At 50.6% G+C, this 27247-nt stretch overlaps 1 protein-coding gene across 4 annotated transcripts; it reads right to left on the reverse strand.

The window, feature by feature from the left end:
- Window positions 1-4295: 4295 nt before the first annotated feature.
- On the reverse strand, window positions 4296-26517 carry PUF60 (poly(U) binding splicing factor 60). 4 transcript variants are annotated; one of them, XM_019614281.2, is made up of 12 exons: window positions 26403-26517; window positions 21953-22048; window positions 20968-21052; window positions 20120-20209; window positions 19046-19096; window positions 14929-15090; window positions 14416-14508; window positions 13312-13525; window positions 12719-12909; window positions 7921-8056; window positions 7252-7487; window positions 4296-4728 (listed from the first exon to the last, which is right to left on the reverse strand). In XM_019614281.2, exons 1-12 carry the CDS (start codon window positions 26474-26476, stop codon window positions 4429-4431), a joined length of 1728 nt encoding a protein of 575 aa, XP_019469826.1. In that variant the 5' UTR covers window positions 26477-26517; the 3' UTR covers window positions 4296-4428. The 4 variants fall into 4 exon arrangements, with proteins under 4 accessions (XP_019469826.1, XP_031408808.1, XP_003205387.1 ...); XM_031552948.1 differs by lacking the exon at window positions 19046-19096; XM_003205339.4 differs by lacking the exon at window positions 20968-21052 and having other exon boundaries at window positions 4429-4728; window positions 26403-26512.
- Window positions 26518-27247: the final 730 nt, after the last annotated feature.

Consider the following 27247-nt stretch of genomic DNA (forward strand, 5'->3'; position numbering starts at 1 on the left):
CTGAGCGTGGAGGAGACCTCCGAGATCCTCACCGCACCTCTGAGTGCATCAACCCGAGCTGCATCTCCATGGCTCTGGGGCACTCCAGGGCCAGCAGTGCCCCCACTTCCCAACAGTTAGAGCTGTTGGAGAGGGTCCAGAGGAGCACAGAGGTGAGCAGGGGGCTGCAGCACCTCCACTGCGAAGCCAGGCTGAGGGAGCTGGGCTCGTTCAGCCTGGAGAAGAGAAGCTGCGGGGTGACCTCAGTGCAGCCTGCGGGACCTGAAGGGAGCCTGCAGACAGGAGGGGATCAGCTCTTGGAAAGGGGAGATAACAGCAGGACAGGGGAATGGTTGGAAGGTGAGGGAGGGCAGATTTCAGTTGGATGTCAGGGGAAGTTGTTTGCTGTGAGAGTGGGGAGGTCCTTGGGCACCTCCAGGGATGGGCATCCACTCTTCTCTGGGCAGCAGTGCCACAGCATCACCCCCTCCCTGTAAAGGACTTCCTTTTTTTGCTGGCATCCTCTTTCAGAATGATGAGGACGCCCATTGCTGTGTTAGCAACACAGCCCTGTCACTGCCACAGTAGGGAAACTGAGGACCCACATAAGAGGATGTGTACGAAACCACTGACAAGTTGGAGTTTTACCTTTATTCATAGGGGAAGTTGAACCATTTACCTGGGATAAGGGTTACGTGGATGGAGTCTTCCCAAAGACACTGAAATACTAAAGAAACTTCAGCCTTGATCTCTTTCTGCTCCCGGGATCAGCAATCCTCAGGATTTACCCACTTTGCACTTTCACAGACCACCAGCAGGAACCAGACAGGGAACAGCATTCCATACATAGAAGACCTGAAATCTGAGGTCTGGGACCAAATAAAACACAGGTGGAATGCAGTGCTATAATAAGGTGCATCCATGCACGGTGTCACTCAGGGAGCGGTTGCCCCTTTTTGTCCAAGCATCGAAATCTCAATCAGGAGACTCAGAAAAATGCGTTTCATTGGTGGGGTTGGGTAGGGAGAAACAGGAGGAACAGAAAGAGGAAGAGGCTGGAACTTGAGGAATGCACTTGGCTGAGTCTCCTGGAATTATTAAATGCCAGACAGAGCTCATGGAGCACCTTTATCCGTTGGGGTGACACCTCAAACCTTGGAAGCAATCCTGCACAGGCAGGGGTCTGAGCAGATGGCAGAGGTGCAGAATCTGACAAACTTCCTTTTTTCCCTGCTGTGCTGAAACAACCCAATTCAGAACTTAAGGACCACTCCTCCAGGCTCAAGGATTGTCCCAGGCTTCTCTGACACAACATTTTTCTCTTTCTTTAAGCTGCATTCTCTCGAGGCAGTGCTGATGGGGTGCCAGGAAAGGCTCAGACCCCCTTCAGGTTGGATATTAGGAACTATTTCTTCTCAACGGGCGGTGATGCAGTGGCACAGCTGCACAGGGCAGTGGGGGACTCTCCATCATCCCTGGAGGTGTTCCAGAGCCCCGGAGATGTGGCACCCGGGGATGCGGCTGGTGGGCACGGAGGGATGGGGTTGGACATGGGGATCTTGGGGCTCTTCTCCAACCTCAGTGATTCTGTGATTCTATCACAGAGCTGATGAGCTGGAGCCAACACCTGAAGGCCCAGCCCAGAGCGGGCTCTTGGCTCTGCTTTGCACCAGTGCTGTTTCCTGTAGGGGTCAGAAAAACTAATGATCAAGCCCAGGCTGAGGGCTCCAGCACTTTGGTAAAAGGGTTTCCTTCCTCCTCACCCCAGACATTTTGGGGACGCTTTCAGCAGAACGCAGAGCCTCCTCCGACAGCTGCCACCAGACAGAGCTGGTCAGTACTTGGTGCAGCTGCATCTCCACAGCTCGAGGCCACCAATAAGTAAAGCACGATGCACCCAGTTCCATCCCTGTTGGAGCAGCTGGGTTTCACTCCAGATAAGGAAGAGCCCTGGCACGCCACCCCTCCCAGCCTGTGATCACCTCGGTACTGGCACACCAACACGGACCCCGGGAACCGTAGGAACCCAAGAACACTCGGGACACATCTGGACTCCTGGTGTCTCCCAAGCAATTACCGCAGGTGCTAACGAGAGGGCTGTTCCCAGCTTAGGTGAGCAAATGAAGGTGAGGCCGGTGGTGTGGAGCCACAGGGCGAGACTTGCAAGTTGCTTCTGCAAAACGCCCGTGTGCTCCCATCTCCCAACCCGCTCGCCCTGATGACCAACACTGCCGAAGGGTCCATCGAGGAAGCCCTAAGAAACAGCCCCTGTTCTGCAGCGTGCATTCTGCCAACAGGGGAATCTCCCACAGACGTCTCTGAAGCACGTAAGTGAGGGGTTGGTGAGGCATCACCCCCATAACCTCATTCTTTTCTTATGGCACGGCTTCCCAAGTCACAATCTCCCATTCCTTAGGGGAGGAATAGGCCAGTTTACACACAGAACACAGAATAAAGCAGACTGCACCCTGTCACACCATCCCTATCATCCCGGTGACCTGTCACACACACCTCTGCTTCCAAATCCTACAGCATTAGAGATGCACACATCTGGCCTCCCTCACATCTTTATAGGACCCAGGGGAAAAAGCCCTTCCTTAGTGCGGGATCTTTTCCCTACTTCCATTTTTAGTTTGAGATGTTTCTCTGCCTTTCCCACTCCGTCGCACAGCTGAGCTGTCCAATCTGAAGTCCCTTCAATTTGTAAAATATCATCGTGTCAGAGTAAGACCGATTGTGTTACAACTGTTAGCTCTCAGCCAGTCATCCTTTAACACATGCTGGATCCTTGCATCAACTTTTACCCTTTCTTTCCCCTCCCCGCTGTTTTAGAACCACCACCCAGGGAAGGAAGCATCCGGTGCCACCTCACACCTCTGCATCCAGCCCACAGCAATGAGCACCAGAAAATGGAAGCTAGAGAGAACGAGGGTAACACAGAAACGAGCTGAAAACGGTGAACTTTCCTCCGTATTACAGACAAAAGCAGCGAGGAAGTGGTGATGTGCTGCCAAATGAAAGGAAGCTGCGAGCTGTGAAAGAGGTCGACGGGATCACAGGTGGTGTGGGATGAGGCCCTGCCAGCTCACTAAGAGAGGAATGCCAGCACCAGGCCCTGCAAAGGTCTCATCTGGAATGCATTCATCAGGTTTAATTAACTACTACCAAGAAAATGGGCGTGAGAAGGGCACAGAGCCACAGGAGCAGCGCCAGGCTCGGCCCACAGAGATGCTCAGGAGTTGGAGCACCTCTGCTACGGAGCCAGACTGAGAGCTGGGGCAACGTGAGAACAAAAATAAGTCCATAAATTAACTGTAAATTAGGCTTCAAATAAGGATTTCTAACCTACAATAGGAGTTGGAGTATTTAAAACAAGGTAATTTTTAGTGTCTCTAAGTTTAGAAGCAGCGTGCAGCTCAACTCAGACCGCCCTTCTGAAATTCCTTTGGGATCCTTCTTCTGTTATTAGAATTTCTACATTATTTTTTCTTCAGCTCTGTGCTGTCTTTGCAGTTCTGCGTAACAAACCACACAATACCCCCTTATATGCTTAGAGTATTCAGAAGCGTTAACACAAGCTATTTCTATTCCTAATTAGACAGAAAGATACTGAAATACATGCATTCAGGTTTTGAAAATACTACAAAACCTTTGGGCCCCCCAAAAAACCCAACTTGTCTTTTCCATATTACTGTGTTCCACGTTGCTGTCTGCAACACAAGGCTTGGATATTTAATAAAAGCACTTTACGTGGTGGAAATCAGAGTTACTCCCCCCTTCACCCCAGCTGTGACGCTGGTGGTCTGACCTGACACTCTGATTTGGGCACCTTAAGGAGGAATCAGTGTGGGTAACTGACACATCAACAAAACCGAGACCTAGCCGTGGATCGGGACAGATAGGATGCCAACACACCAAGAAGATCCAGCCGGTTCACTTCTGGGCTCTGCTCCACGCTGGGGCTCCCGGGAGCTGAAACTCAGCAAGTCCTCAGCAGGAAGGCAGCCTCCTAGCACTGCCCCAGCTCTCCTCCGTTGTGGCTCACAGTATTTCAGCAGCACTCTGAGCGCTGCTGTACCACTGAGAGACCCCTCCCTCCTCCATCCCAACTGTCCGCGGCCCATTTCTGAACAAAACACGATTCCAGCCCTTGAGGCACGGCGGGATCCTGACTCCAGCGCTTTTGCAGCGACCACACAGGGCACACAGGGCCCCTCTTCAGGCTCCGGCTCCGCTCCTGCAGGCTGATGCAGCTCACCCACCTGCCCTGGCTGACGGGCGTTCATTCGTCCCTTTAACACACACAAAAACACAGGTTAACTTTCTTGGTGCTTTTATCCAAACTACGAGTACATCACAGAGATCTGTGCCCGCTTGGGAGCATTCTTTACACGTGGCTAAAAAAACAGACAGGCAGAGGGGACAGGGGCCAAGTCCTTCCTGTAGAGTTCATGCTGACAGGTCGCTGTTATCAAATCTCTCCTGGTCGTACACCTCTGCCACCACCTTTCTGCCAGCAAACCAGCGCCCGTTCAGAGCCTGAATGGCTTTGTGAGTCTCTGAGGCCATGGAGAACTCCACGAAGATCTTGACGATGATCTCAGCATCCTCCTCTTCTCCCTGCTTCTCCTGGTAGATGATGACCCTGTTTACAGCCCCAAATTTGCCACATTCTTCCGTCACTTCTCCCTCCAGGTCATCATCAATGTCCTTTGGATCCACCATGTTGCGAAGCACCATCACAGTGGACTGGAGAGAGAAGGAACAGGGCAAGTTAATTAGATCACCAGATTTCCCAGCGTCACGTCCTTACAAATGTATTGCATGAAGGCAACAGCGTCAATAACATCCCAAACTCTTAAGGAAAAATGTTTATCTTTTCTCCCCAGGTATCAGAAACACGAACAAGTCTCATTTGCTGCCAGCTATATTGCAGCTGGTCTCGCTAAGAAAGGCTGAGCCATCCTGGGTGCTTTTTAGAATCACAGAGGTTGGAAAAGACACCCATATCATCCCGTCCAGCCTCCCACCTCTCCCTGCCCACAGAACCACGTCCCTCACTATATCTAAACGTCCCTTCAACACCTTTGGGGTCGGTGACTCCACCGCCTCCCAGTGCCGCCCGCTGCAGCTCCCGACCACCTTCTGGAGCAGAAGCTTTTCCCAATACCCGACCTGGATCTCCCCTGGCTCCGCCTGAGCCCATTCCCTCTCGTCCCATGGCTGTTACACGGGAGCGACGGCCGAGCCCGGCTCCCCAGCCTCCCTCTCTTAGCGACACAGGTCACTGCAGGGAGCAGTCGGGCCTCCCCTGAGCCTCCCCTTCCCCACGCTGAACAAATCCCGTTCCCTCGGCCGCTCCCCGTAGGATTTGTGCTCCGGACCCCTCACGGCTCCCTGCCCTTCTCTGCACCACTGCAGGGCCTCGGCGTCCTTCCTGCACCGAGGGCCCAACACTGAGCACAGCACTGAGGTGCAGCCTCACCAGAGCTGAGCACAGAGGGATGATCACCTCCTGCTCTGCTGGCTGCACTGTTTCTGGCACAAGCCAGGGTGCCATCGGCCTTCTTGGCCACCTGGGCCACTGCTGGCTCACGGTCAGCCAATACCCCGTCTCTGAAGGGTGGGCAGCCTGAAGATCCCACTTTCTGGATAGCTGTTGCTGTCCAGTTACTTTTCTTTGCTTCGATACCTTCTTCACCACTGTCACGTATTTAAACTCTTTTTTGTGTCAGAGTAACATAGAAAGTTTAACCAACTCTTTTCTCCCCCTAAAACTTCAGACAACGGAAAGAATCATTTAGGTTGGAAAAAGACCTCCAAGATCATCAAGCCCAATCATCCCAACTCTCAAAAAAAGCAGAGCACGCAATACTGCTGATGCCCACAGCCCGTTCAGTGAGCAGTACTTATCAGTACTTACCAGGCAATGGCTGACCCAGTGTTTAACTACAGCGCACGACGAACCTTTCAGAGTGCCCACAACATTCCTTTGGTACACATCCCTCCGTTAAGCCCCCCTGTTACAAAGTTCCTCTCTGCAGCACAGAACTGTGGATGTTGTAAGGGAAAAACCAGAGGTCTCCAGTCCAAACCCAGCCCTCAGGAAGGGCTTCTGAGCATCTACAAGGATGGAGACTCCAACACCTCTGAGCAGCCTCCGTATGGCTCTGTGCGTCAGACCCGGCTCCACCACATCCCACCACTGCCTCTGCCTGATGTCACAGCCTGGTGGCCACAGTGTTTTGGGATCAGTATAATTAAGAAACACTCGCTCCAGTTCTTTCGTGCACATCTGCCCAACCGCCTCTTCAAGCGTACTCAAATCAGCAAGATCTGAAGGGCACGTCTAGGCTGAAGAACGCAAAACATCTTTGAGAATGGTGTAGTTTCAAGACTCTTTTTTGATACTACTAAATGCTTTTTCAAGTATGCCAAATGAATAACTTGGGAAAGACAGCCGCCGGAGAAAAGCTACCTATTAAATCGGAAGGTTTGGGACATCTCTAATTATTTGGTCTTTGAGAAATAAAGATCACAAGCAAGCTAACTCATCCGTCCTCCCTCGTGAAGCCAGTGGAAGCATTATCCCTGTTCTGCACACAGAGAAGAAACACTGTCCATTCAGTGTCAAAGCCTGGGAAATCTGCGTGCCTCAGTCATGCACAGAAACAAACCAGTGGTCATGCTCAAGCAAGAAACCTGGTGAGATACAACACAGCCTGCGTTCCAGACCTAACGCTCTACAAGCTGTTTTTCTAGTGTGCAGGCCTCTTCTGCCATTCCAACTTGTTCTCTCCCATCGTATCTTTGGTGAAGTTTCATTTTGTAAACACCTCATGGTTTCACTGTACAGTAAAACACTGTAGGGAAAAGGTGGACTCAATAACCTGGAACAGATTGCCTCTGTCACAGTGTGCCAGTCTCACTTCCTTAATTACAAGCCAAAACAAACTATGATGGCCCTTTAATGATGCTGAGCAAGCACGGTTTAATCAGAAAGACCTCCTAGCCAAGCCTTTCCCGGCCTGGTGACCGACCAGCACTCCCAGAGAAACTCAGAGAAGTTCCCAAAGGCAGAATGAGAAGCTTCACAGCAGAAAATGAGTACGCAGCCTCTGTAATCCCACACGAGCTAAGTGGAGCACCTGTACAAGTGCTGCAGGAAGCCAGTATCGCATACAAAGCTGCAGAGCTAGCTTTGGATATTCCAGCATAAACCCAGCTGTCTAACTTGCTGACAGCAGCTCGGGGCAGCCACGCTGCACTCACCTCCTGTTTACGAAGCAGCTTCTGCATCACCATGTGGCGGGCACTGCTGCCAGATATGCTCATGTGCTCCTGTTCACTCAGCATCTCCGGCCTCTCGGATTCCTGGAACACCTCCTCCTCCTCCTTCTCCTTCTTGACCTCCATCAGGCCCAGAGCTGGAGGACTGGCCAGGATGGGATTCACAACTCCCACCTGGGGAATGGTGACGGGAATGGGAGGGCGGGCAGGAGTAACACCTATAAGGGAACAAGTTTTGTAGCACAAAGAACTGATGTTTGGCAACATTCAGATATACATCAACTGGTGATAAGCAGGACCACAGCATCTAGACGGCTTTATTTGCTCTAAGCCAACAACAAGCCTTCGTAAGCACTCAATACATTCACCATACACGTGCCCTGAAGTGAGACTGAGCGCAGGACTCTGCACGAGGTAGCAACTCTCCCAGCTTCACTCAGGGCTCATGCATTCCTGCTCTGAAGCTCGTGCCCCTGCTGTATCTACTACACATCAACATCAGCTCCTGCTATGCTGCACAAATTACAGTTCTCAACAAGGGCAGGCAGGGAAGAGGATTTCAGCTTTAAATTCTCTTTAATCTTGACTCCAGCTGTGGAGAACTGTGTTATAACTGTTAAAAACAAGTGACACAACGAGCAGCAAACGCACCTGTGATGACTCCTGGTGCCTGTGCTGCCATTACAGCCTGTGGCAATGCCCCCAGGGGCTGTGCAAGAGTCAGCGCAGGGGATACGAGCCCAGGGGTGGCCAAAGTGCCGAGAACTGCAGCTCCTGCCACTGCTTCCTGCAAGAAAAAACAAGCGTTAATTCTGCATCGCTAAGATGTGCACAGGGGGATCCAGCTGAGGCCGAGCCCTTGTCACATTTAATACCAGGTACACAGATACTGAGGATGACAGCTCTCCAGGGCTACTACAGAAGAACAAACTTAGGCCATATACAGGAACTGTAAAAGATATCAGCAGTGGAAGGCATCACAGAATGGCCTGGGCTGCAAAGGAGCCCAGCGCTCATCAGTTCCAACCCCTGCTGTGTGCAGGTCGCCAACCAGCAGCCCAGGCTGCCCAGAGCCACATCCAGCCTGGCCTCGGATGCCTGCAGGGATGGGATGAGCATCCACAGCCTCCTTGGGCAACCTGTGCCACTGCCTCACCACCCTCTGCATGAAAAACTGCCTCCTCACATCCAATCCAAACCTCCCCTGGCTCACTTTAAAGCCATTCCCCTTGTCCTGTCACCACCCACCCTCACAAACAGCCGTTCCCCTCCTGTTTATCCGCTCCCTCCAAGCACTGAAGGCCGCAATCAGGTCTCCCTGCAGCCTTCTCTTCTCTTCTCCCAGCTGAACCAGCCCAGTACCCTCAGCCTTCCTTCAAGCTGCCAGGACACCAAGAGGTTCTGGTACGTGCCCTGCAAGGTGTAGGCAATTTCAGAGGAGGAATAACGTCTACTTGTTTCCATGTGCTGCTAAAGCTTTTCTTAAGAGTTAACCCCCCACCAGATAACTTGTCTGATTCAAGGAACGGAGCAGTCAGAGGTGCTCCTGCAAGCACAAGGGCAGGGCAGGAGAGAGCATGGCCGTGTTCTTTACAAAACACCTCCAGGTTGGCTGAAACCAAGCATCTCATCTCTCCAGTCATCACCTGTGAAGCGCAATCACAGCGACTGCAGACCAATATCACAACGTAAGTTTCTGAATGAGAAATTAACTTCTCATTAACTTCTGCCACCACCATTTTTCCTGGTGAAGTCCCATGGAATTTCATCCCTACTGATGATTGGAAACTTGCTTCAAACTTCCAGCCTTGATAACTAAAGAATTTTTTAACCACCTCCTTGTGTCCACACCTCTTTCTTCCATCTTCTCACCTCCTTTGCCTCCATGAACTGCACTCAAGTGGTCTGATGCACTTCTCAGTTTTTTTCTACAGCTACTCCAGGTCACTTCCCTGTTTTCTCCCTGCATATCACTTTCCATTTTCCTGAAGAACTGTGGGATTTCTTTCTACCTTTCGTATTCCACAGAAGCATCTGACTGCAGATTCTGCCAGAATTCAAACATTTCCGATGAACACCCGGTTAAATGAGCCCACTTCCATAACACAGTTGGAGTTACGGGATATAACAGGCACTTATTTCCAGTATTTTTTTGCCATAGTGGCTTTAGCCACTGCTTCTCGATCTAGATCCTTCTTTCTTCCTTTCTCATGGAGCTCCTGTAACTTCTGACAGATCAGTGCAAACGTTTTGGGGTTCTGGCCCTTAAATGGATTTATTTTGAACTCTACCAGTAAGTTCTGTATGGTTCTTTCTCCATTCTTCCCTGATATTACAATTATACTCTACATTAATTATGCTTCTCATGCGTTACCAGCTAATTAGCATTCTTCTCCTAATGTGCACAGTAAGGTCAGTAACATTTCTGTGAAAGGAGATAAATTAAGGACTTCACCAGGAGAGTGAAGGGTGAGCAGCTTCCAAGCAGAGCTCATTTCCACCTCTTCTCACATGGTTATGCACCTCAGAATTCATTTCAGCAGTCTCACTCCTGTACGTAGCAGCTTCTCACGTGCTTATGGGTCTCCACCAGCTCCTGAATTGTTGACAGAACGTGCAGTAAACATTTCTCCTTACCAAGTGTAACAGCAGTTTTATCCAAGGAAGTTATGTCCATTTGGCAGAGATATTGTCCTAAAACATCCAGATATAAAGAGGTAGCTGTTTCTTCAGCAGTTTTTTATTCCTTGAAAGCTCGTCTTCGCCCTTTCCCTACCGCTGGGGTCAGAGCAGAGTCTGCAGGTATCACAGAATTACTCCCATGCTACCTCACGCAGAAGTGCCACATAAGCTATTCTTCATCACACAGTAATATCCCTGATTTGATAAGATTAATTACAAAGAACCCGGCACGTGGCAACACGTGGCAACACGTGGCAACCTCCCACCAAGGGAGGACGCAATAATTCTGTCTGCATCGTTAGCCAGTCTGCCTTATGCTTCTAATGAAGGGGAAGAACACTTCACAGAATCACAGAATTGTAGGGGTTGGAAGGGACCTCTAGAGATCATCGAGACCAACCCCCCTGCCAAAGCAGGTTCCCTACACCAGGTAGGGAGCTACACTTCAGTAAGCATTCAGTGCTCTCTAAGACTACCAAAACGTTGACCACCCTGGCAATTAGCTGCCTCATTTCTTCTTAAATAGCAAAATGGTTTTCTTAATTTTGGCTTCAAGGCAGACCTTTTCACTGTGACTGTCACAGACAACTTCCTCTGCTGCTCAGAACCACTTTCTGTTCTTAATTTCTTTTAAGTACGGAGTCTCTTTCTTCTTCCTTGGCTTGCATGTGAATTCCAGATAAAAGTTGCATTTCTGACTTAAAATTTCCCTCTCTTGCTTCTCATTTCTTTTGCCCTGCTGAGTTTGCCGACCAGCTTCCCTGCTTTCTTGGTGGAGATCCTGCCCCCACGGCAAGGAATACAGACACAGACACAGGGGTTACTCTGAAAGGTAATCTCCCATCAGTACCTATCAGTCAGTCAGGAGCTTCTATTTGAGCAAAGTAAGTTTTGAACCTTGCCAGACTCCTGCACTGACATCCAATTCTGCTGAATCCACTGCATTTCCTGCTTTCCGAACAGCTGAAAGCCATGACTGGCCAATTTCCACTTTGCTATACAATCAAGGGTCCTTTCCAACAGCACTGTTCTTGTGCAACTATTACTGCCCTCACACCTGTCTGCCCATTCACACCAATGCACTCTTTTGGCCTCTACTATAACCACTTCCCTAACTGTTGATATATCTCCCCAGACAAAGAGTCATAGAATCATAGAACCCTTAAGAGCTGGATCTCAACCTTCTCCTTGGTTGCTGTTACCAGCCTGCTTGTGTCACTCACTAGGAGGGAACTTCTGGCTAAGGCAACTGTCGAAGTTTTTCTTGTTCTTTTTGGCATCCCCAGCCAAGTTCGGTTCAAGCTCAGCCTTGGCTTTCCACCCCTACACAGCCTAACGGCTTCCTTATACTCTCACCACATACCTGTCCCTGTTTCCACTGCCTGTACGTCTTCTTACTGCTCTTCAGTTTGACCAGCAGGTCCCAGTTCAGCCACGCTGGTCTCCTGCCTCCCCTTCCTGACCTGTTACACCCAGGGACGGAGAGCTCTCGCGCCCTGAAGAAAGCCTCCTTACAGAGCTGCCAGCTCTTGCCCTTCCCCACGATCCTTGCCCATGAAGACAGTTTCCCAGGGTGTTCTGTTGACTAACTCCTTGAAGACCTGCAATTTAGCTTTCCTAAAGTTTAGCTTCCTGATTTTACCCTCTGGAGCATGAACTCAACCAAAGCACACTCGCTACAGCCCAGGCAGCCTCCAATCCTGATGTCACCGACCAGTTCATTTACAGTGGTAAGCAACAGGTCCAGTACTGCACCCCTCTGGTGGGGAGGAGGCTGTTCCCAGTGCACCCCAGGAGCCTCCTGGATTGCCTGCTGCTCTACTTTTCCAGCAGATGGCTGGGTGGTTGAAGTCCCCTCAGTAGGATGAGTGCTTGCAATTGTGACGCCTCCCATAGCTGGAGGGTTTGCTGTGATGGTGGTGAGGCACTGGAACAGGCTGCCAAGGGATGTGGTTGATGCCCCATCCTGGGGACTTCCAAGGTGAGGCTGGATCAGGTCCCAGCAATCCGATCAAGCTGTGGTGTCCCTGTTCACTGCAAGGGAGCTGGACTAGATGGCCTGCACAGGTCCTTTCCAACTCTCAGGATTCCGTGATTCTATGATTTAAAGAATTTCTTCTTACTATCTGGCCTAAATCTACTCCCTTCCAGTTTAAAGTTGTTTCTCCTCATCCTGTCACTACGTGCCCTTATAAAAAGTCCCTCCCCAGCTTTTCTGTAGGCCCCTTCGGGTACTGGAAGGTGCTATAAGGTCACCTTGAGTCTTCTCTTCTCCAGGCTGAAGAGCCCCAGCTCTCTCAGCATGTCCTCACAGGGGAGGTGCTCCAGCCCTCTGATCATCTCTGCGGCCCTCCTCTGGACTCCCTCCAACATCTCCATTCCTTCTTGTGTCGGAGGCTCCAGAACTGGATGCAGTGCTCCAGGTGCAGTCTCACAAGAGCAGAGCAGGGGGGCAGAATCACCTCCCTTGCCCTGCTGGTCACGCTTCTCTTGATGCAACTCAGGGTACAGATGGCCCTCAGGGCTGCAAGTGCACATTGCTGGTTCACGTTGAATCTTTCACCCACCAACACACCCAAATCCTTCTCCTCAAATGCTCACAAGTGTCCTGGGCAAGTTTCTACACGTGAAGTCTAGGAATCAGGCTGATCAAGGCCAAGAGCCTCCACTCAAACTAGCCAGGACAACTGGCAGGAAGAGCATGCATGCTTGGTTCTAGTAGGGGGACAGTAAACATCCACTTCCCTCAGTCCAGCCGCTGTCTTACCTGTGCTGTGATCTTTGCTGTCGCAGCTGCAGCAGCAACAGCTGCTGCTGGAGGTAATCCCCCTGGTGTGGCAGGTGTCAGGAGAGGCATCGGAGGAGTCACAGCTTTACCAACTCGTAGATATTGACCCCCAAGGTCAAAGAGGTTCATGGAGGAAACAGCATCTTGAGAAGACTGTGCCTTCTCATATTCTGCAAGGAGGAGGAGGAGTATTTAACTTCTAAATACAACACTCTCACTGCACAAACGTGATCTGTATTTGTAAAGAAAAGAAAAACAACAAAAACCAAGAACACACAAATACAACTGACTTGAGAGCTCCAGCGAGAAGCCCCTCATTGCTTAGCCTGCTCAAGTCAGCCCTCTGACTGCAGAGGTGTTGAGAACAGTAGATGCAGTAAGACCACTTAATCCACGTAAATACTGAGTAAAAACATCCAATTACTCATTAGATTTCTGGATACAGGTGCTTATCTGCTCCAAATTTATCTCTGTCCCACCGTTTCAAGTAATCCTTGCACCGAATTAAAATTGGTGAGGACAATCCCAACAACTTTCTTTACCCCAGAGCAAATATCAAAGAGCCATTTTACCAATGAAACCATAGCCCTTGTGTTTTCCTGTTGTGGGATCCCTGGCTAGCGTGCAGGATTTGATCTTTCCGAAGGCCTCAAACACGCTCTTGATGTCATCATCTGACAGGTCCTGATGTACAGAAGCCACGTAGATGCGGTTGAAAGCCCGTGCCTCTTCTGCCAGTTGGTCTATAATTGGTTGTGCCTGTCCTATATTGCTCGGTCTCCCCACCTGCAGAGAACACAGCAGTCTGTGAAGCATCTGAAGCACGACTTGCCGAGACACAAGCACTCAAACAACCACTTCCTTTTCAAACCACATAACCCCTCGTAGGCTCACGATCAGCAGAGGGCAACAGCTGACTCTCAGCTCTGGGATACAACCTGCACTACGACTCCAGAAGTGTGAACAGCCTGGACTGACTGCCCTCCCTTCCACCACATTTCCCTCAAGCTAAGCAGCTTTGTTCCCTGACCGGCAGAAGAACAATTTCCAGGGAGCAAAAACAACGCCGAAAGCAATATGTAACGCTTCTACGTCCTTCCTTTGAAGACTGCTAAAAGCCCTTGGAAGCAGTACGCTGCAAAAACGCATCAGAGAAATGCAAGATATAAAACAAGTCACAAAAAATACTAACTTTCACCCCAAAATTTCAATCTCCAAAGTTTCACCTTTTAGAGATCATCTGTTATTGCCTGAAAATACACAGCTGAAACTACTGCTCTTTTTAGTTTGTGCTGAAGGGTGGAGTGGTACTCGAAATTCCTCACTCTGTTGAGGAACAAGAGCCTGATGCTACCACCTACCACCCACACACGACTGTACACAAAATGCACGAAGCATCGGGAATCGCCTTTGGTTTTGTCCTCGAGAAATTCTCATGGTGTGCACGTGTGTAACACTGCCAGCTTACAAGAACAAGTTTCCTGCTTTTATTAGCGTGCTACAGGGGTCTGGTAAGGGACCAACACCACCACCGTGCTCTGAAAACCAAGATCTGTCAGGGAACAGATTTTAGATTCTCTTCCACAGAACAGCGTTACAGGAAGCGTTTCTAGGCAAGAAAGTCTTTATTCACAGTAAAGAGAGCTGAGAGTTCTCAGAGCACGCCTGCTACTCACCTTTATATTCCTTCCTCCCAGCATGACGGAATTCATCTGCTCCAAGGCCAGCTGTGCAGCTTCAGGCACCTCGTATTCCACAAAGGCAAACCCCTAGGAGAGAAGGATGCTCGTGTTCAGCCCTGCCAGCCGCACCTTGTCTCGACACCAGTGCCAGCTAACATCTTCCCATCTTCCAGATTCTGACTATCGTGGCCTGACAAGACTTCAAGGAATTAGAAGTGAAATCTGCAAGCTGAGGAGCAGATCCAAGGCCACTTGTTCTGTTTTCAGAGCCTCTCAGATCTAGAGACCTAACAGACATTACATGCAGGGCTGCCAGCTGTTTAGCATCTTTGTGTACACCTACAGAATCCTGAGCAAAGTGGGCAGAGCAGGCAGCTGCAAACGTTTATCTCAAGTCAAAGCACTAAAGCAGCCACCTATGAGAATAAAGGCTCCTTCTGCTCCTTGATAAATTCCGTAAGGCCCTCGAGAAAAGGAACACGCACAGCTCAAGGGCTGTTAACCAACCTTGTGCTTCATGGTAACAGAGTCCCAGGACATATCAATGCTTTTTATAGGTCCAAACGGGGCAAAGGCCTGGCGAATGGTGTCTTCTCCCAGCTCATAGTATATGGAGCCCACATAAACACGACACATGATGGCCAAGGCGCGCTGCCTCTGGGCTGCCATCTGTATTGGAAAGAAGAACTGTCTGGTTAGATCAGGGGGTGGTCATGGACGTCAGGACCTCCTCCCCTTCCTCCTTCCCTCCCAGGAGCTCTGACCCAACAGCAAGTAGCTCCTCACTGGGCTGCAGCACAGCCTGGCACACGCAGTGATAAAGAAGTATTTTCCTGCTCAATGCACAGACTGCTGGAGCGGATAAGCGGTACAGCTCACTCCCGGGGCAGTCAAATCTTTGCTGGGGTCTGCCACCGCAGGAGCCTTAACTCCAACCCCAGTGATAAGGTCTGACCCTCCCCAGCGTGATCACATCTCCAGCAACGCTTGCAGGAGGAGGAAATCACTTCATTTTAGGACAGCCTACCCCCTCCTGGCAGCAAAGGTCTCAGTTCTAGACACTACTGCGATCCCTCCCGCTCCCTCCCTCATGGGGCAGCAAGAGATCCAGCACTGGGCACCACCTGCTCACTCCCTCCCCCCCCATCCTCCCAGACAGCAAAGGATCTGGAATTGGGAACCTCCTCCCCACCCCCTCGAGCATCACACACCTCCTCCTCCCCTCCACCCCCCCCAGGCAGTATGAGATCCAGTACTAGGCACCACTTCCACCGCACATTTCAAAAGGAAAACAAAACAGAAGCTAAAGCAAAAAAATAAAATAAAATAAAAAAGTTAAACGAAACTTCTCAGTTAAGTGTGTGGTGCTAGTACTTATCACTGCCTGTCGTTACTGGCTCAGATAGTGGTGCAGCCCCCCAAGGCTCCGCCCTTATCAGTTTCGGTGCAGAGAAGGTCTCTGTGCTATTTTCTCCTAAGTATGCCTGAAAACCTGTTTACAAGACAAATCCAGACATTTCTTAAAGCAGGTATCCAATAAAGCAGTATCCTTCAATTATTTTTCACCCATATGGCAATGCTAGAATACTAACACCAATTAACGTTATTTTGGGAAGACACTGCCTACTAAAGTCACAGTTTGGCCAGCATGTCCTACGAGCACGTCTTGGGACCAAGGCAGAAGGGAAGTCTCTGTAGAGGCAGCTCCCTACAACCAGCAGGACTGAGTTGGTGTGATGGAGGTGTGCACAGGGCTGCGCTGCTGTTCTACGTGGAACAGATGGGACAAACGTAGGGCAGGACGGCCCACGGGCTGTAGCAGAGCAGGCAGCGTTAAGCCTGATGCCTCTCCCTTCCCAGCACCACAACTCCTGGCACGGAGGTGGGCAGTGCTGGACGACCACGTCACCCCCACCGCTGCCGGTGAAGGGGTCTGCAATCGAGGCCTTTATGAGTGACCCACTTTCAGAGTGCTGTAACAAGCATGAGCACAATGAGCTCTGACGTGTCTGGGGATGCCACGGCTCGCATGGCAGAACAGAAGGGCAGTGTTCCATCTTTGACAATCGTGGCACTGTAGACGTGAACTGTACCTGAAGGAATTCTTCTCCCTGACCATAGGAGGAAACAAACGGTGAAGGTTCAACTCCTATTACTGCACAAAACAGGGATACTATAAACAGGAACGGTTCTCACCCCGTACTGCTGCTCCTGAAGCGATATTAAACTTGCCTCTTGATTGGGTTTTAAGTATTTCACACAATTAAAAACCAGCTGTTTGTCAACAGCTCTGCAGTGCTGTGACCGGGAGGACCAGGGCACGAGCACGACAGCTGACGTGTTGTCTCCCAGGTTCTCCACCACCTTCCCAGCTTTGGTGCATGAAAGCCAGTGACCAGCAGACCCTCAGTCTGTGCGCTGCATCCGTGTATCGCTTCAGAGCCACCACCATTCTAACCCCGTGTCAGAGCAAAGCGCCTCACCCACACTGACACAGACTGTGAGACAAATTTAGGGTGCTCTGGACAAGACACCGCAGCCCTGCGCCGGGCAGAGGCGAACCCCACCTTCTGAAGACTGTGTTTAAAATTAACGGCTCCCTTCTTTTCAGTTATCAATGCAACAGTGGCAAGAAACGTGGCCTTTGCCTTCTCCCAAGGCAGCAGCCTTCAGAAGAGGATATCCACATCTTACACTGCTGCACAGACTCTGAAATAGGTGGGGCCACGTTAGGGCTGTTACATCTGGAGCACATTGGAAAACCGGTCTGACAAAGGCAGAATTTGAGACAGATCATCATGACTACAGGCAGACGTAGATCACTGACACGGTTCAGTAGCACCAATTTGGGGGAATGATGTAATGCACACCTGTGCGTCCGAAACTCACGGACAGAAAAGCCCTGCCTTTCACTAACTACATCAAGTTGTTTTTTGCTGGCCACTGATCCTCCTACTCCATCTCCAAACGGAGCTTAAGGTACTTGCAATCCTCATCACACGGGCAACAGTTAATATTTTTATCAGTGTAATGTTGCTAAGTGTTTATGAAGGTGATTTTAAGGAGAAGCCCAAACATCACCTTGGAATGCTGCTTTTAAATGCAGGAGGCGATGCAAAGCCATCACCACCAGCCTCGGTTTTAACACAGCAACGCCAGGAAATTGTGCTCATCTTGCTGATGCAAAATCGAAATCTCGAGCTGTAATACTTGGAGGATTAAGTAGACAGGGAGCTTTAATGACAGGCACTAAGATATCCCAATGGGAAGCTCAGGCTGCACTTCCTTCACACAGGAAATGAGGAATCTCACCAACAGGACGTGTTGGACGCAGCCAGATGCATTTCCTACATTCCTGCTGGGTAAAGCACACCCAAACTGCACTGAGCCGTAGCACAGCGCAGTGATTCAGAGCAGGCTCCTGCCTCCAGGTTCTGCCCCATCAGCAGCAATTGCCCACAGTCTGAGGGAAAGGATTCGTAACACCAACTACGCCCCTGAGCCTAGTGAGAAATCAATCCTTTCCTGTTGTTACGCCATCGCTACGTACTTTTCATCTATTGCCCATTTATTAATGAGCTATAAAATTTAAGCGAAAATTGGTGGGGTTAAAGCTGGAAGTAAGCATCTACGTTAAGTGGTAAAGGTTTCTTGGGCACAAGGGGTCAGAAACCACCTGTGCACAATTCACATTGAGATACCTGCTCCTGTTCCATTCCACACATCCATCAGTTTTATCTTGGCTGTCCTGCTGACTTGCTACCTACCATGACAGCACTACAGGAGGGAAAACAGGCAGTTTTACTTCTATTTTACACTTTGGAGGACGGGCCACCAGATGCGTTTTACACCCAACAGAAACATTATATTCCAACAAGATGGAAAATACTTGCAAATGAACCTTTGCATGCAGAGTGGAGCTTATTGGACACTTTCTGCAGTGGCCACTGTCCGACACGTCTAGGAAAAAGGAGGGGGTGGATAATGCCAGGTAATCAGGGTCATCGATTTCTTTGCGATAGCTCATTAAAAACTGCAGCACTAACGAGACACGGGTTAGCTGAGCAGCTCTGCGGTTCTGTCGCTTTCATTAGGCTTTCACTTGACTTGAAACGTACCGTATTCCCCTAGTCTGGACATCTGTACAGTAAGAACACTCTTACACCTCGGCTACAGTATGTTCTGCAAGCCTGCAGTGCCCCAGCCTTCCCCAGCACTGCGGCTGCCAGGTTTCTGCTGCTGTCAGTTTGCTTCGTTAAGAAATTGCCCATTTGTGAGTTACCTTGGCAGTTAGTTTTAGGTCAGGACCTCAGAACTGTAGCGTCCCTAGAAATGCAGCTCCCACAATTTCACAGGTGTGTTCAGTACTGTTCGAAATCTAAAGCTGTCTTTGCCAACTGACTCCAGGGCCCCGACTGCCCGTGTCCCAGCAGACTGCACTCAGCCCACAGGGTCTTCCTCTGGGGAGTTTACACTTTGCCTCTGCTTGCTGTGCTTGTCCATAACAGGTGGGTAAGTGGGAGGGTTGTGCTGGGTTGAATTAAGAGCATTGTATCACCGCTACATACTTCCCCATTCTAGTCCCTGACTAAGTGCCCAAGAAGAAGTGAATATGTCTATTGACCGATTGTAAAGGTGAGAGAGGATCTCCAAAGCCCATTGTCACTGCTGCCATCTGAAAGACAGTAAAGACAGAGTTCAGTCTGTTGGAGCTGAGCATACTACGGCTGTTTGTACAAACTCAAGCAGAGCGGCGGCACAGGGAACCTGTGAGAGAGGCCTCTCCTTCCTCGCCCCTCACTGCCTGGTCCCAAGGACTGTCCAGCGCTGGGACCCTGCAGATTCCAGGCCACCAGGTCAGGGTGGAGTTGTGCTGCTGCCACTGCCTCAGGAAGCAGGGTCTTCTCCCAGGGGGGACTCAAGGCAATAGTAACCTCTGCAACCACTGTCGTTGATTCACCCCCAGCATTTAAAAAGAAGCCCCTCAAACCAGAGCGGCCACTCAGAAGCACGCACGGCCCTGACAGGCCGGAGCTGCCTAACGTGGCAAGCACATCCACAGTGACACTTCATTAAACACATCCGGACCCCAGAACCGTTATTTTGGGCTCCCCAACTGAATAGAAAGCAGCGAGATGTGTTGAAATCTCCAGCAGAAGGGAGATGTAAATGGCAGTTCAATTGCAATCCTTTCCCAGGATGTAAGCATTGCAGCCTAAATTTCAGGAACAGCCAATGACTTCCCAGCGAGGCCGGCAGGGCACCTGGCTGAAGGGGAAGGAAGTGGGGCAGCACTGTCAACAACAGAGGAGAGAGGGCACCCTCCCCTGAGGTGGGAAAGGTGGCGAGGGGATCTCAGTAACCCCAGACACCACCTTCCACGTAAGCTGAAGGGGAAACCCGCAGCTAATTCTTTAGCTTCCGGTGTTTTGAGAAGTGTTTGGCCAACTAACAGGAGAGAAACTCTTAACGACTTTCTCTCTGAATACGTGAAACTGGGGGGGCAATTTGTACAGGTGAGCAAAGGGCATTTCTTTAGAGGGCTGAAGGCAGTATACTTCGATTTCACTGTGGAAATAGAAGTGCTTGTACCTGGCTCCGGGCATGCCTCAGGGCTGTGCTCTGCTTCTAAGTGTAAAAAGAACTCCACCTTGTTGGGGAGAGTAAGACAGAAAGAGCATCTGGGAAGGCCTCTCACCTGCAGGTTGGTTAGCTGTTGTTGCTGGTGGGCGATGGTTTGCTTCACCAGCACACTCTTGATACTCTGCTCCATCGCATACTTCTTTGCCTACGAGGAAATACAGGCTCTGTAATCACAAGGCAATACCACAGGACACGGGACGGCGTCTGACTTCACACCATCGCTCCCCAGAACCACACAGCTGGCTGCCAATGGTGCTTTTTGGTGCTCCAGCCCTAAGCACTACGGCACGGTACGTTAGGCAGCAGCCAGCAGCTCACTAACGTCTCGGTCTGCACCTCGGAGTTGCAAGCCCTGAAATACAGCATAACGCTCGAGCAGAGGGTTGGATGGACTCAGTCTGCAGCAGGCGCAATGTTAGGAAAGCAGCATGCACTACACACTCAGTATTTCCCCTCTTCCTCCCTCTGCCCCTCAGATCCCACCGCAGCACCTTACCTGCTGGGATGAGGGCAGCACAGATAGCCTCCTTCAAATCCTTTCCACTCAGAACATCTGGACAAAGAGGTTCTACAGAAGGGAAAGGGGCTCCTAATGCCCGTGCCCAGTCTCTCGGCTCTGCACTACCCCTCCCTTGCCTCATTGCATCTGTCCTCTTCCGATTTGAAGGACCCACTGCTCACTCTCGCTGAAATGCTCCAGCATTCCAGCTCCTAGCCTATGGACACAAAGCTGATTCGTCTTTTTTTTTTTTTTCTTTTTTCCAGTCTTCTAGAAATTTGACAAAGCCCGAGCGTTACACCCAGCGGTGTCAGAACGGTGGCTTTTCGTCAAAGGAAACCTAACACCCACAGATGTGCCTGTGCCCACGGGACAAACACCTTCAGCCAAAACCCCTCAGGCACCTGCTGTCCATGGCTGTACGTGTTTGGGAGGTGCCAGGGAACAGTAGGCTCTAAACCGTGGATTTGAGACGTGTGCTTCGGAAACCTGGAAATGGACAAGGGGAGGATGTACATCTGTCAGCTACAGAGAAGCCAGAGGAAACGAGGCCGTCTCACGCTGTGAGCCAAACACACACACAAGCAGCTTCAGCACAACGGGAACATTCACATGAAGCCTAGCCACAACAACACTAGGCTCACCTCACCAGGATGCAGAAGGCGCCTGCCCCACAGCTCCCACACCCCCTGCTTTGGTTCTCTTTCTCCCCTTTTCCCAGTTTTGCTCTCAGCAGCAAAGTGGGCCACAAGTCAGCAGTAAGCTCCCCACCAGCTGCACAAAGCGGTTCCAGAAACAGAGCTGGACTGAAGTTTCATCTACGTTAGGGCTCGAGTGGGATTGCAAATTGCTGCGTGCTACTGGGTCTCCTTACGTGGAAAGGAGGATAAGGGAACAACTGGTGTTTTGTGATGCGTTCTCGTGTGGACCAAATGAGATAGCTGGAGCATATCAGAATCCTACTGCTTGTGGTGCAAGGCTGCTCCTCACAGGAGCTCTGTGCCAGTTGCATATTGTCTCAGAATTACAGTGTGATCTGAAGTGTTACCTACTTATGATTGGGATTTATTAAAAAAATTACAGCTCCTGCCCCAATGGTAATTCCACGATGTGCTCTTCAAAAATCATCTTTAAACTGCAAGCTAAACCATGCAATCCTTGGGCACAGCGCCGAAGGAGTGAATCCAGAGGGAGGAAAGACGTTACCCCTGCACACTGCTGGCAGGGGAGTTCTGCTCTTGTAACATCAACAACAAAGGTGTGTTTCAAAACACAGCAAAAAAACAGCAACCATCAAGCAAATAAAACTAAACCAGAAAAGTAAAAGCAAACAAAGAAAGAAGAAGAGTGATTAAGTGTGAGACACAGAGTGACGTGGGGTAAACTCACCTTCTGGAGGGCCTCCTGCTGCTCTGGTGTGAGGGGGGGGAGCCCCAGTTTGGCTGCTGTGCTTTGACCATTTTCCATCTTAATGGACTCTGTACCCTAAAGAAATAGAAAAGCACTCGTGGAAAAGCTGTTCTGACAAAACCATGCAGATTTTGTATTTCCAGAATCCCAGCACGTCAACCTGGGCTAAAAAGCCTTCCCAAACCTGCTGGTATGTCGTGCAACCCTGTTCTCAAACGCTATGGCCCCTTCCACGGAGCACCATCCAACCACTCTACAAAGTGCCAAACAACTTGGCAGCTCAACCTGAAGAGTTCCCCAACCATCATATTTTCAACAAAGAAAAATTAAATAACTCCCAGCCTTCACTTACGCCACCTCCATTCCATCCCCCAACAGCTCCACTCCACCAAACATCACCACCATTCTCTCCATCACTCCCCACACCGGTTTGTTACCCTCGGTTTCTCACATTCTCGTTTTCAATCTTCTCTCAGCTCCCCAAATTCAAACACTGCCGTAGGTCCCGAGCCACACACCACCATTCTCACCCCTGCTACAATGCACATTAGCTGCACGTGCAAAGTCCCACACCCAACACAGGAATAAACGGAGGTGCTGGGCTCCTGAACCAACTTCTCATGGTTTTACTGATGTACGAAATCCTTCTTTGGGTTTAATGTACCCTCCTGCCTTCGTGCTTGTGTTTTATGCCAAGGTTTCTTCCTGTGACGTAACTGACTGATTATCCCCACCACGTAGTAACACTTCTCTAAAGCACCTGCACTGCAACAGCTCACAGCTTCCTGCTAAGCCCCCACCAACTCCTATTCCTGACATGTGCTCTGGCATCCCATCCCCATCACAGCTCTGCCAGGCACTGAGATCCTTTTAGTGGGCATCTCAGTTCTCCAGTTAAAAACAATGCAAGAATATGGCAGAACTCTCCAACAAGAACAGTACTGGGGAGAAGGAGGAAGGAGGAAGGAGGAAGGAGGAAGGAGGAAGGAGGAAGGAGGAAGGAGGAAGGAGGAAGGAGACCCACTCAGGTTCAGTCAGTAAAACAAGAACAGCTCCCCTGGCACCACAACAAAGCCAGGAAAAAACAACAGTATGAAAGTAAGCAGCAGCTTAGCAGCAGTACCGCCATCCCCTCTGCTCATCTGGTTCCCATCCATTCCAACTGAGCACTGACCGACAGCGAAGAGTTTCCCTGCAGGCACAAACACTTGTGACAGACCGGCGGTCCTCCCCACAAAAAGGATCTCACTGACACATCGAGGTCTTACGGCCCTGATCCCAAAGCAGAGAACAGCAAAGAGCTGCTTCTTGGGATCAGCCGACGCCTCGGAGAGAAAAAGCCGTTCTGCCAAAAGCAGCAGATCCGCATCACACCTGCACACAAACTCTGCACTTTGTTGTGCTCTCTTTATCCCACCGCAAGCAAAGGCAGCGTGCAGTGCCACCAGCTGCTGCTGCAGCTCCCTGTGAGGCACAGGGCTGTGTTTTACCCAGCACCAGCTCTGGGGTCAGGCACAGCACGCACACGTCCCCCTCAGGAGCCACAGGCACTGCAAGAGCGCTCCCAAACTTTAACCAGACAAATTCCTTCCATAGCAGTGACGGACACCACCTCAACACTAATGCAGCTCCAGTGCATTCGTGTTATTCTCAATACTCAATTTGATTTTTAAATTGCCATGGAAATAACAGAGCTTGCCAAGTTCAAGAAGTGAACAGCAGAGAGAAGGGAAATGCCACATACCTGTGCTCTCTGCAGACACCCTGAGGTACAGAGCCAACACAGCCATCCTCAAGCCCTCCCGCTGGAAAGGGTGGAAGAAGGGCCCTCAGCTCAGGGCCTCCCCTGCATCCTGCTTACCTACAGAACTGCAAACTCCACCTGCACCAACAGAAGCTCAGATGCAGCAATCCTTAACAGCAGTGCCACCAAGCGCCTCCCCTGAGGGCCCACCTGATCCACTGCTCTGCACCAACAGCTGGGGCTGCCCCAGGACTCAGCTCCCTCCCCCGCAGGCAGTGCAGCCACCGATCCTCCCACCAGCAGACCTGGGGAAAAGCAGTGCTGATGGGTGCCCAGCCAGCTCATTAACCAGCTTCTTGTTTCTCAAGCTGGGCATAAAGTGGGGTGGCATGCCCTCTAAGATAGACTTCCTAGAGGTGTCTGTGTCCCGTGCCTGTCGGTGTTTAAAACACATCTGGAAATGCTCTCAGTGACGCCCTGACCTCAGGCTGCTCCTGAGGAGTCTGACAGCCAGACCCACCCGCTGCTGTAGGCCTCGCTATGGGGACTATTCCAGCCTACATGACAGCCACCAGAGCACCCTGCTGGACGACAGATTCCTTACCACGAGTAAACAGTCCTCATTTTCCCAACAGAACTATGCTCATTCCTTGTGCAGAACTGGTCTGACTTCATGTGGATGGAGAATCATAGAACCACAAGGTCGGAAATGACCTACAAGATCATCTAGTCCTCCTATCACCATCACTACCACTAAGCTTCCAAACCATATCTCAGAGCAGCCCATGCGGACGCTTCCTGAACGCGGTGACTCCACTCCTTCCCTGGGCATCCCAGCACCTGACCACTCTTTGAGAGAAGTTGTTTTTCCTTGCATCTAATCTAAATCTCCTCCGGCACAACTTTTGGCCATTTCAGGGATCCTATTTGTTGCTTGGGAGAAGAGGAAAGATACCGGGCCATGGCAGAAACTGCTTTCCTACAGAAGCAGAGGAAGAAGTGAGAATGGACCACAGCACCGCAGCCCCACAGCTGCAGCCATCCATCCCACACCAGGACTGCATCCTTGGCCTGAAGCCACACACCTGAACCTGCTCTGCTGCTCCTATCAGCTCTGTGCACCATCCATTAAAGCAGAACTCAGCTCCTCTCCCAACCCAGCTGAAAATCCTAGAATGAACAAACATCCCCATCTGTCCAGCAGCAGAGAGGTTATCAGGCTGAATGGACCTCCGCACGCAAAGTGGTACCAGTACAAAAATTACCACCAGGCAAACCTAAGAACAGAATGCATGAATGTAAACCCATCCTTAACACACTGAAAGGTTCCTCCCAGTTCAGCCCGTCTGTCCCAGTGTAGCACCGAGGTCTGCATGCTGCCTCCCAGCAGGTCACAGCACAGCTGCTGCTCTGCAGGGCAGGGAGTTGCATGCCAGGACAGCAAATGGAGCTGCAGGGTGAGCTCACTGACATCCAGAGATGCCCTAAATCATTCATAGCCTATTCCATAGCAAATCCTGACTGCGTGTCAGTCTCGAGCTCACCCTAAGGGGGTTGTGAGCATTTTCTGGTATAACAAACATTAAGCAGATGTGAAATCACAGAACCCCAGCACTGGGCTGCAAAGGAGCACAGCGCTCATCAGTTCCAACCCCTGCTGTGTGCAGGTCGCCAACCAGCAGCCCAGGGTGCCATAAGGATCCATAGGGTGCCATAGGGAGCCACAGGGTGCCATAATCACAGAATCACAGAACCCCAGCATGGCCTGGGTTGCAAAGGCCCACAGTGCTCATCAGTTCCAACCCCTGCTGTGTGCAGGTCGCCAACCAGCAGCCCAGGCTGCCCAGAGCCACATCCAGCCTGGCCTCGGATGCCTGCAGGGATGGGATGAGCATCCACAGCCTCCTTGGGCAACCTGTGCCACTGCCTCACCACCCTCTGCATGAAAAACTGCCTCCTCACATCCAACCCAAACCTCCCCTGGCTCACTTTAAAGCCATTCCCCTTGTCCTGTCACCACCCACCCTCACAAACAGCCGTTCCCCTCCTGTTTATCCGCTCCCTCCAAGCACTGGAAGGAAATAAACCCTGCTAACATAAATACCAACTACACAAGCATCGGAACACAACATTCTGGAGTTGCAACTGCTTCACTGGACCCCGTGGACTGTTCACAACTCCATTAAATAACACACAGGTACCTGAGGTGAATTAAAAAGAGCAAAAAAGAAAAGCTGACACCCAAATAAAAACAGTGGCAGTTGGAACCACTGCAGCCTTCAAACTGGGAAGCTCAGGAGCACACTGCTGATCAGAAGGAAGCACTGCACGGCCCACACTAAAACTGAGAGCAGGAAGCAATCAGCAAAGCCATACAGCAACGGTGATCTGTGCAGTGCAGGAAAGCTGCGCCATCACCAGGATTAATTGTGACCATGGAAGGCTGAAAAAAAGCCAACGTGTTCCCAAGGGTAACAGCACTACCAAGAAAAGCCTCAGCACGATGAAGGTGGAGCTGTCAGGCAGCAGCGGGACGGCAGCTCTGAAAAAGCAGGCTGTGCCTCACACCGCACTCCTTGCAAACTGCCTGATTCCAACAGCAGAGAGCAGCAGGAACGGGTGCCACGCTGCCAGCAGGAGGGAGGATGCGAGCTGCCTTTACAGAGAGAGAAACACAAACTATACCTGGTGCTACGGACACTGCTTCTGAGCGCTGCGGGGCCCTTTGCGTGGTTTGAACTCCATGAGTTCAGGCACATCCCTTGGAAAGCTATTACAGGGCTGAGCACTTCTCTGAAGTACAAACACAAGAGAAAAAAAATACAGAGGCTCGTTTATTTTAGGAACCACAGCAAGTGAGCAACACAGGAGATGAAATAAGGCAGGAGTGGAAGAAGGACTGATGATACTTGAGGAGTAATTAACCAACAAGAAGCTTCGCCTAAAAGTAGTCCTTCCAACAGTGCTGCACAGAGAATGGGCAGGCATTTAAACCTTCTGAAACACGGCATCCTTCCAGCATCCTGAGTGCCTGAATAACCACCCGTCTGTGTGAGCAACACCTCTTCCACAGAAGTGAAAAAGGAAATTCTGCAACATATTTCACTGAAGCTAACTGGCAGCTTACTCAATTCTCCCAGAGCTCTAAATTCAATGCAAGTCTAATTTCTGAAAATATAAGTCTTAAAAACACACACAAACAAACGAATCATGCTCCCCTGACACAGTTCTTGGGATGCTCTGTAAACTACTCTCAGCTGCATCAGAACCGAGACGTTCAAACCAACACCATTCTGGATAGAATCACAGAAGTGCCCAGCTTGCAAAAGACCTGAAAGATCACCGAGTCCAAGCACAGCCCAGCCATCCCAGCCCAACTCTAAGAGCCCTCTGCTAAATCACGGCCCTGAGCACCACCTCCAGACGGTTGTTCAACACCTCCAGGGATGCTGACCCAACCGCCTCCCTGGGCAGCCCATGGCAGTGCTTCACAGCCCTTTCTGCACACAAGTTCCTCCTGACATCCAACC

Source organism: Meleagris gallopavo, chromosome 3, assembly GCF_000146605.3.
Source record: "Meleagris gallopavo isolate NT-WF06-2002-E0010 breed Aviagen turkey brand Nicholas breeding stock chromosome 3, Turkey_5.1, whole genome shotgun sequence".
Lineage (NCBI taxonomy): Eukaryota > Metazoa > Chordata > Aves > Galliformes > Phasianidae > Meleagris > Meleagris gallopavo.

What these genes read in the sequence shown, in the direction of transcription:
- PUF60 (XM_019614281.2), bottom strand. Translation starts at nt 26,476, where the DNA reads ATGTGCCTGAACTCATGGAGTTCAAACCACGCAAAGGGCCCCGCAGCG. An exon ending in AACAGCTAACCAACCTGCAG is followed by an intron (nt 19,097 to 20,119) that starts GTGAGAGGCCTT and finishes ACTGTCTTTCAG; the next exon opens with ATGGCAGCAGTGACAATGGG. An exon ending in CTGTTACCATGAAGCACAAG is followed by an intron (nt 14,509 to 14,928) that starts GTTGGTTAACAG and finishes CTTCTCTCCTAG; the next exon opens with GGGTTTGCCTTTGTGGAATA.